The sequence below is a fragment of the Arachis ipaensis genome, chromosome B10 (assembly GCF_059453495.1).
Source record: "Arachis ipaensis isolate K30076 ecotype BB chromosome B10, ASM5945349v1, whole genome shotgun sequence".
NCBI classification, from domain to species: domain Eukaryota; kingdom Viridiplantae; phylum Streptophyta; class Magnoliopsida; order Fabales; family Fabaceae; genus Arachis; species Arachis ipaensis.
This window is the reverse complement of record NC_142435.1, coordinates 9,244,169-9,254,599: the sequence shown is the minus strand read 5'-3', so window position 1 is coordinate 9,254,599 and position 10,431 is coordinate 9,244,169. Positions and strand designations below refer to the sequence as shown.

General features: G+C 30.7%; 1 protein-coding gene across 2 annotated transcripts; it reads left to right on the top strand.

The window, feature by feature from the left end:
- Positions 1–215: 215 nt before the first annotated feature.
- On the top strand, positions 216–8,483 carry LOC107621778 (Dynein light chain type 1 family protein). 2 transcript variants are annotated; one of them, XM_016323780.3, is made up of 4 exons: positions 216–949; positions 2,084–2,240; positions 4,430–4,635; positions 6,558–8,483. In XM_016323780.3, the coding sequence occupies exons 1-3, from the start codon at positions 404–406 to the stop codon at positions 4,504–4,506; spliced, it is 780 nt and encodes a 259-aa protein (XP_016179266.2). In that variant the 5' UTR covers positions 216–403; the 3' UTR covers positions 4,507–4,635; positions 6,558–8,483. The 2 variants fall into 2 exon arrangements, with proteins under 2 accessions (XP_016179266.2, XP_088361363.1); XM_088505237.1 differs by lacking the exon at positions 6,558–8,483 and adding an exon at positions 6,120–6,334.
- The last annotated feature ends 1,948 nt before the right edge of the window (positions 8,484–10,431 follow it).

The following is a 10,431-nucleotide window of genomic DNA, read 5'->3' as shown; positions in this document are numbered from 1 at the left end:
GAAAATTGTTGAAGCTAATAAAATAAAATATCACATCCTAGGTAGATAGTGACCTTTTTATAGGGTAACCCAACAAAGAGGTGTTGGCAAGGGTAGGGGTCCATGGATGTTGCATGTCTAGAAGCAGATCAATGGGGGACAAATGTGCCCCAGAAACTAATGATTAGTCCCACATCCACATTAGGCATTATCTCATTTATACATATCTATTCCTTGCTCACACCCACATACACATCACACATGCCTCTGCCTTTAATTAATTCATTTATATATACATAAATTTGCATGTCATTTGTCATCTTCTTTCCTAACTAATAAAACATTATATTATATTAATTATTGGTCTTCCTTATAATACCAATTCCATTGAGTAGTCTTTGTTGAGAGGGGAATAATTGGAATAATGGCTAGTAACCAAAAGAGAGGGTTCTTGTACATTTATAAAGCTGGAATAACAGGAAATCATCATCAGAGAAAGAAAGATGAGGATAATCAAGGCAAGAAATCCAATTCATCTAGAAGTTGGTTGCAAAGGCTTACCAGAACTCGAAATTCTTCAAATGCTGAAAAGATTGTTATTGAAGAAGGTGGGTTTGTGGAAGCCAGAAATTCAACATCATGCTTGGAGTTAGGAGGAGGAGGAGGAGGAGAAGGATTTGTAGAGGGAAGAAAATCAGTATCCAAAGGAGTGATATTTGAGGAGAGAAGAAAATCAGTGTCTCAGATTGAGGGAGATTTTGGAGGAGTAGAAAAGGTTGTTGTTGATGAAGGAAGAAAATCAGTGTCACAGATTGAGACATTGTCATCAGTGGCAGCATATCTTCAGGTTAAGGTTTTGGTTTCTGACATGCCAAGTTTCATGCAACTGCATGCTTTTCGTTCTGCTAGAAGAACCTTTGATAGCTTGGAACAGTTTAGTTCTAAACACATTGCTCATAACATTAAGAAGGTATATATTAACTTTACTGTTTTTCCTATCATCGTCTTCAATACTTTCTCTGTTACTTTGAACTTTGACCACTCCTCTCATCTTAGTACTTTACACTATAGAATATGTCATGAATATTCTTATATTCTTGGTCTCTAATATAAAAGTAAATGTCATTTTCACAAAACATCTTTTAAAAATTTAAAAATTTAATCGATCTCTAATTATTCAAGTAATTGATTTAAGAAGTTCATTTAATGTCTACTTAGATCCCTCATAGATGAACATGTCATCGTTTATAAGAATCGTATAAAACAGTTACTTGAATGGTTAAGATTAAAAAATAATTATTAAAGAATGAAAAAAATAATAATAATATAATATAGTTAGTTCGTATGTATCAAAATATCTATCTAGTTTTTAGTTAGATGTGTTGAAATTGAAGTTAGATAAGCTTTATTTGCAATTTAAAGTTTTGTGAATAAACCAAAAAAGATAGATGTTATAGAACTATAGAAGATTGTGTTGCAAAGGTATTAAAAGTAGTAAAGATTATTATTCGGTTGGTGTTTGTTTTTGGAATTTTGCTTCTTGGATGATTGAGAATTGTGGAATGAAAGGTGACTAAACGACGCATGCATGTGTTGACATTTTCTCTTGAGTGAATAATTGATGAGATTGTGGTCCAATCATAAAGGAGATCACACATCTAGCTAATAACATACATACACTATTGTCATTTTCTGATTGGATCTCTTTCAATCTTCACCGTCCAAATGCTAACCCTATTTGCTTAATTAATTACTCCTTTCTTCTCATTATGAAGATCAAATCTTATTAATCACAAAATTCTCCAACACCCCATGTGTTAAACTCCTATAGCCCCTACAACTCTAGCTAAAATTTTACATTTTCTTTATTTTCTCATATAATAAGAAAATTAAAATTGATAATCTAATCTCATCTAATTTATTATATTTCCCTAATATGGATTCTCAGGCTCAACTCTCACCCCAGCCATGTGCACTGAATTTTTATATTTTATTGATAAATATTTGGTCAGCAAGATTTATGAAATATAGTGATTTAATTTGTTTTCAATATTTTATTTTTAATAACATTACATTATTTTATGGTGTGTTGGTTCATGTGCAGGAATTTGACAAAGCTTATGGTCCGGTGTGGCATTGCATTGTAGGTTCAAGCTTTGGTTCTTTCGTGACGCATGCAACGGGTTGTTTTCTTTATTTCTCAATGGAAAATTTGTATATTTTACTGTTCAAGACCAAAGTTAAGAAGACCTTGGGTAAAGGTACATGTTAATATAATATCATATAATTATTATATATATATAAATATATAAGAGTTAGCTGCTAGCACATCCACTTTTTATGCTGGCAAAGTTATTCAAATTTCTTGTATGTACATGAAAATTGGAATCTAATAAATTAAGTTTTCTTTAACAAATTTTCTGTTCTACTCTTTTTGGTTTTGCTTTCATTTTTATTTGGTGTATGTGACAGTTTGATAACAGCTTACCATTTTGGAATCTTATAACAACTGGGTTATTTTCATATATTTTTCTTATTGGTTGGGAATCTGAATGGATCCAGCTCATCTCTGGTATATACTTTAAAAACTTTTTTTTAATCTTTTCAGCTGTCAAATTTTCTCTCAAGGATTATTATACTTGTTCCATATAACAAGAGTTTAAATTTGATTTACTACTCATATTCTATTGTCATTATTTTTTATTTTTTTTACAAAGAATTAATTCTAAAACGGTTTTAAGAAAGGAGATGGATAAAATACAGCACTTGAAGTTCAATCAAGTATATATAGAAAACTAACTATTAAATTACGAACTCAATATCACATTTAATGGATAAATTACCAAAACATTAATCATTAAAAGGAGTTAATTTTTTTTGTGTTATCCCTTTGTCGGCTCATTTTTTTAATATGAAAAAAATTTTGGTGTTTTTCGTCAAAATAAAATAAAGAGATGGAATTGTATGTGAATGTGACGGATGAATAATGCAATTCGCAAGTTCAGGATTAACCATTTTCATAGGTTGCGCCATAATAGCATGTAGACTGCGTATAGCCAACACGTAGGTTGCATGTTCCGTGTGATTGACTAGTGATGCAACATGTGGCTAGCGTGTTGCTTCCTTCGTCTACCTTGTTCGAAAAAATCAATTAGAGTTTTAACATAAAATTTTTAAGGATACGACAATGATAAATGATTTTAATTGCAAGGAGACTCGTGATGAAATAGAAAACGAATTGGTCTCGGGTCCTTTAATTCTATAAGATTTTGAAGACATTATCAAGAAAAGCTTACCTTAGCCAAGTTTTAAAAATAAGAGACCAATTCAAGTGAAGCTGAGAAGTGTGAGGAAGTGTAACATGAAAGAGAAACAAGATTCTTTTTAGCAAGATCAAAAGATAAAAAAGTTAAAACATAAAATAAGAAATGAGAAATGGTAAAAAAATGATCAAACTAGAAGTGGAATCAAAAGAGAAAGAAGGATACAAAAGGAGGAAGAAGAGCTAAACATAAATTCAGAGAAAAAACTAGTAAGAAGAGAAGTAGACAGACTTTGAGGGAGAGGTTCCAACTGTAAGTAAAGATGATGAGTCCTGAAGTAAAACTACTAAAATATGGAGAATAGGATCGCAACTTAATTTGTCTTATAACGATGATGAGGCTCTTGTAAATTACATTAGATAGGACTTGAGTGAAAAAAATGAGATCGAAGATCTGAGTATAATTATAAGGACCAGAAGAAGGAAGAGAGTGACACAGCAATAGGAATCAGAAGAAAGAAGTTCAATATGAAAAAAATATGGTATAAGTCTTGTATTGTCTTTTTTCTGAAATTGTGTTAGTGTCTGGTGTGTTTAGTTAGGAATTTTTGCTTTTGTGATATTTGAGATGTTGTGTTAGAGTATTTCTTTGTATTCGTTTATATTTTAGTTTTTTTGAGCATGAATTGTTGTGATCTCTTGGTTTGTAGTTTTGTAGACACTGAATACTAATTTAATATCCCTTTTGGGATCGAAGTTTTACAAAAGATCTAGAAAGAAATTCGCTAACCATGTTTTTTTTTTTGTAATGAAACGGAGTTAAAACGTTCAAAAGAAAACCTAGATACAAATTAAATGGGATAAGGTAACCCCTCTTTTATCATCACTAATAATCCTCCCAAGATTAGGGGGAGGTATATCCCAAAAAATAAAATTAGCTTCGATTATTAAACTCTTTTTTGCCAGGTAATCTGCAATACATATTACCTTCTCTATATATCTAAACAAAATGAATATTCCATTTTTTTTCTTTTTAATTCGTATATCTCTCTAACCACAACATTAGGGTGGGAGGCCAAACTTTCTCCCTTGTTGAGAAGCTTTATCACTGCTCTAGTATCTATCTCTACCATTATTTTTCAAAAACCCATTGTCCAAGCTAACTCTAATGTCTTCTTCACACCGCAGAATTCCGCCATGAAAGCTGTTCCGACTCTGATTTTGTGAGAGAAGCCCGCTATCCAGCGCCTCTCCTTATTCCGTAGAATTTCTCCACAACTGGTAGTTTTTGTGTTGCCCTGAACTGTTCCGTCAGAGTTCAATTTGATCCATCCTGCCGGTAGGGGGTTCCATCGAACGTTCCTCTCAATTCTTCCTCTTCTCTACCCGATGAGGTAAGCTTTCTCAAGCGCGCCTTTAATTTTCTTGGCTTGTTTATTAATTTCTGCATATGGTTGCATCGGTCTTGTATACTGTTGTTCATGAATTTTTTGTTCCTCTATTACCAAATTCTCCAACAAACTGTGATAAACACATTCCTCCAATCTAACTCTTCCTCTTTCTCCAGTTGCTGTTGAAGATTTGTTTCTATCCAATTATCCCATTCCAATTGAAAGAAATTAGGGATTTCGTCTGTTTTAACTAGGTTCACCAAAATTGTTGAAGCTTTCGGGCAATTTCTTAGCACATGAAAGATGTCTTCTTGTCCTCCATTACATAGCGTACAATGCCTTGCTCCTTCAAAAGTCCTAACTCTTCTCTTATTTGTCATCAATTTCTTGTGCATGACCGTCCACAAGAATATTTTCGCTCTTTGTGGTCCTTTCCAACTCCAGAGTTGTTTCCAAACAGTTTTCTCCTCACTTGACCACTTTCTAAGTTCTTTGTAGGAGTTAATAGAAAAATTTCCATCTTGTGACAATCTCCTCCTCTTCTATCATCCTCATTTTTTGCCTGAAGTGGTGGTTTGCATATAATTTCCAACACAATCTTAGGAGGCAAGTTCTGATTAATTCTGTCTATGTTCTATTTGCCATTTTGCTTGGTCCATTCCCACACTAGACTTTCAACATTCATAATATCTAGATTTAACGCTTTTTTTACGAGAATCTATTTATTCTTTAACCAATTTCACTTCCAAAAAAGTGTAGATAATCTATTTTCAATATAGTGAATAGAACAATTTAAAAACGTAGACCATAGCTTTATAATTTCTCTCCAAAAGGGTGAATCTCTTCGTTTTTCTTGCATAAGATTGTTCAACCTATTTCCTTTGCAATACTTATTAGAAAGTACTTGAACCCACAATGCTTTCAGATTCTCCGTAGCTTGCCAAATGATTTTTAGTAGAAAAGCATCATTCATAGTGTTGAGACTTCTGAATCCTAGTCCTCCTAAATATTTTGGTTGACAAAGGGTCTTCCAACTTATGAGATGTATTTTTTTTTATCTGGTTCATCTCCCCATGTGAAGCTTCTCTGCAATTTTTTTACCTCTAAATAAGTTTCTCTTGGTACTCTTTCGTGTTGCATGCTGAAATTGAGAGATGGCCTTAACATCGATTGAACTAGTGTAAGTCTTCCCGCAAGTGATAAGAACTTACTCTTCCACCCTTTCAATTTGTTATGGACTTTCTCTAGTATGTCTTTGAAGTTTTCTTTCCCTTTTCTGTTGCTAGTGATCATAGCCCCCAGGTAATGGCCTAAGTTCCTTTGTTCTTTAAAACCCAAATATTTAGTGATTTCATCCCAAATGTCCATATTAGTTTTTTTAGAAAAAATAATGGCATATTTATCTATATTGATCTTCAGTCAAGATGCTTTGCAAAAGGTTTCAATCACCCCTGTCACTTCCTTAATCTGATCCATTGTTGCTTCAGCAAATAAGAGAAGGTCATCCGCAAACATAAGGTGGGATATGTCAGATCCTTCCCTTTCCACTCTAATTGGCTTCCATAAACCTCTTTGAACACGGTCTTTTATGAGGTGGAAAAGTTTGTTTATGCTGATGACAAACAGGTAGGGAGAGATGGGGTCTTCCTGTCTCAGTCCTCTTTTAGGCACAAACTCTTCCGTTCTATTACCATTTCAAATCACACGGTAAGAAAGTGTTTGGACACAGTTCATAATCAAATTGACTAGGTGGCTTGGGAAATTAAATTTTTGAAGTCTTCTCATCATGAAGTTCCAATTTATCCTGTCATATGCCTTCTCAAAATCAATTTTAATGGCCATAAATTATTTTTTCCTTTCATTCTTCTCATGGTGTGCATCATCTCCTTAGCAATCATAATGTTATCTTTGATTTTTTTTTCCAGGACAAAACTAGATTGATGAGCTGCAATTCTGTCATTAAGGTGAGACTTTATTCTATTAACCAGGATCTTAGTTATAACTTTGTAGCACACATTGCAAAGAGCAATAGGTCTGAATTGACTTATTAACTCAGAGTTGTTGAGCTTAGGGACAAGCGTCAAGAGGGTGGTGTTGCTTTGTTTTATCTGTTTTGGTTCGGTCCAGCAGTTGTAGATGAAATTGCACAACTTCCCTTTCATTATCTTCCAGTTATTTTTGTAGATGACAGACAGAAGTCCGTCACTTCCTGGTGCCTTGAGCAATCTGATGCTGAAAATAGCTCTTTTTATCTCCATTTCCGTAGGCATAGCTATGAGTTTCCTACAATCAGAGGTACTGAAATTAGGCATTGAACTTGATAATTGTCAATTGGAATAATATTTACCTGTTCTTGGTATAGGTCTTGGAAGTGTTTGAGGACATGTGCTTTTAGCTCTTCTTCTTCTTCGATCTATTTTTTCTCTTTGTTTTGAAGCTTTTGAATTATGTTTTTTCCCCTTCTGATGATGGTTTTGGTGTTGTAATATCTTGTATTCCTATCTCTTTGTACTATCCATTCTTGTCTTGATTTTTGCATCCAAAAGGTCTCTTCCTTATCTAGAATTTTATTCAGTTCTTTGTTCAAATCTTGCTCCAATTTGTCTAGATAAGGATTTATTCCGTACGTGTTGTTTCTTTGTATGCCCGTAATCCTGTCGAAAAGTCTTCTTTTAGCTTTGAAAATATTTCCGAATATTTTCTTATTCCACTTCAATAGGTCTTTTTTAAGTTCTCTAATAACTGTCAGTAGAGATTTTTCTTTGTTCCAACTTGTTCTTAGGCAGTTTTGGAAATCCGGATGTAACTCGCACATGGCTTCAAATCTGAAAGGTCTAGTATAACTACCGTTTCTTTCCTTTTTACATTTGATAAGAAGAGGGTGATGGTCGGAATTGGTTCTAGTAAGAACTTCAACAGTTGCTTGTTAGAATCTAGTTCTCCACGTAGGGTTAAAGAGTGTCCTATCCAATCGTTTGAACACTCTATCATGCCCATCCCATTTTGAACCCTTCCACGTGAATCTTGATCCTATGAAACCTAAATCAATCTGCCCACATCTATTGATCCAATTTGCAAAGTTGTTACATGCTCTCATATCCAAAGCCACTCCGCCCTTTTTTTCCGAAACATCCTTAATTTCATTAAAGTCACCAACTATCAATCAATCTCCATCCATTGAGTTTGCTATGTTTAGGAGCTTAGGCCAAAGCTGATTTCTCATTTGATTGTGTGGATTAGCATACATCGCTGTTAAAAGTGATTCCTTATCTCTTTGATATTGAATTTTCACATGAATGCATTGTCTATGTGATTTTACTTTAATTATGTTAAGGTCCTTTCTATTCCAACAAATTCAAATACCTCCGACAAAATTCTAAACTTCTTCAATAATGAAATTAGTGAAACCCAAATGTTATATTATTATTTTTTGTTGTATTACGCTGCATTTAGTTTCCAACAAAATAGTTAAATCTGGTTTATGTTGCTTCATCGTATCCTTAAAGCTACACCTAAAAAAGTAAAAGTATTGCTAGTTGCACCTCTTACGTTTCAAACTAGACTAATCCTAGAGAGTAAAAAAAGATAAGAAGGATAAGAATTTGCTAACCATGTTATCACTCCAAATATCAATAACATTGGATCATACAATTTTTTTATATAAAAAATAGTTTTTTCTTTTGGTCAAGAAAAATAATTTTTGAAAAAGGCAAGCCTTCGTTCCATCTGGGTCTATATCCTGCTTTTGGTTTCTTTTTGGGTTGAAGATCAATGAGCCTACCAAAAATACGCTTAGCTTCTAATTTTTGGGGGGTTTTTCGTATTGAATGGGTCAAATTTTTTAAGTAATGTTTGGGAGATAATCTGATAATTGTGAATTCAAGAATATCTTTAATTAGTTGAGAAGCAAGCTAGAAGTATTTTCTTTGCAAATTTATAGTCTTTTATATTGTGATATAGCATAGTCATTGCTGAAAAGATTTCCAGAGTGCATGTTAGTTTTTTTTTAATCAATATATCACATTTTCTAAAATTTAATATAAAGTTATTACTCTTTTAGAATTAATTATTCAAAAGGCATTAATTTTACATTATTATAATTAGTTATAATTAAAAATAAATAATAAATTGATTGTCGCCTTAATAAAATAATAGCATTTGAAATTAATTTTAAAAATAACATTTTGATAATAAATTCTAAAAAATGTTACATCAATAAAAAAAACCACACGACTCCTATAAATCATGGATATCCCCCTGTATAAAGTGGATGAAATTAAACCATGAAACCTGGCACACTCTCATTAGAGGATGAGTAGCATTGAGGCTCTTGAAAGTTGAAAGAGGTCACTTGTCCTATAGTGTATGTTTGGATTTGCATAAAATTGATTTTGTAAAATTGATTTTGATGATAAGTTAGTTTTTTTTTTTTTTGGTGACTAGATGATAAATTAGTTTGAGTTAATGTGATTTATATTTGGTAATTTTTATATTAAAATTGATTATAGTAAAATAAATATTGTTTGGATTATATTACTCAAAATCACTTTTAAATAAAAAATTACTAAAAGTGACATCAATTTTATATACCTGCAAAATCAGAATACTATAAAAAATAATATAAAAAATATTTATCATATAAATAAAATAAATACAATAAAAAATAAAAATATAAAAGAGAGTACTATAAATTTTATAATGTTCAGACAAAAAGAAAATATTCTATAATTTTTTTAGTATCGTCAGTACTCTTTAATTTAGTATTATTTTAGACTATAAATTTTCATTATTTATGACTCTATTATTACTTATAATTAATTTTTTATTTATTTTATCCTTTTTTATAGGATTATAATTTATATTATACAAAATTTTGATAATAAACGTAGTATATAATAATTACAATTACAAATTTTACAAAGTCAGTATAAAAAATAAAAAAAATTAATACAAAACAAAAATAGAGTACATCAAACAATAAAAAAAAATCATACAGATGAGAAATAATAAAAATTCCATAAAACCAATAACATATATCATATGAACAAAAAAACTACTATAAAACGTAAATAAAATTCATATAAATAAAATCAAATAAAAAAAATTTCATACACAACATAAATACAATGCAGTAAAGGATAAAAAAAATTCATATAAAAAAAATAATAAAAATATTATAAAAATTAATAAAATACCTAAAAAATCAGAACACTATAAAAAATAAAAAAATTCAACAACATTTGTCATATGAATTGAAGAAATACAATAAAATAAATAAAAAAATCATATAAACAAAGTCAACCAAAAATAAAAAAAAAAAGATTTCATAAAAAATATACATATAAAAAATAATATAGTAAATGATAAAAAAAACCCATATAAAAACATAACATGAGAAATCAGGACACTTACATAAATAATATAAAAATATTTATCATATAAATAAAAATATAATAAAAAATATAAATAAAAAATACAATAAAAAACAAAAAAATTAAAATATGAAAATGAGTACTAAAAATAATAAAAAATTAAAATATTCAATTTGCTAGTGATTGAAATAAATTTGAACGATTTTGATGAAAAAATTAGAACGAAAAAAATTATGAAGAAGTAGGAAGAACTACAAAGAACGACGAAGATAATAGTTACTGGTATCATTCTTATAGAAGAAAATGACGGGTGGGGTTGGTAAAAAAGAAATAAATTTTTTACTTAATTTTCCAATGATAATCAACAACCATGAACTTGAAACACAGAAATTACAAATTTTAGCTTCTTCTAAACGTGGGTTTAGAG

Bases quoted from the DNA above. Each gene is read 5' to 3' on its own strand.
- LOC107621778 (XM_016323780.3), top strand. From the start codon at position 404: ATGGCTAGTAACCAAAAGAGAGGGTTCTTGTACATTTATAAAGCTGGA. The intron at 950-2,083 runs GTATATATTAAC...GTTCATGTGCAG, and splicing joins TTGCTCATAACATTAAGAAG to GAATTTGACAAAGCTTATGG. The intron at 2,241-4,429 runs GTACATGTTAAT...TTCACACCGCAG, and splicing joins TAAGAAGACCTTGGGTAAAG to AATTCCGCCATGAAAGCTGT.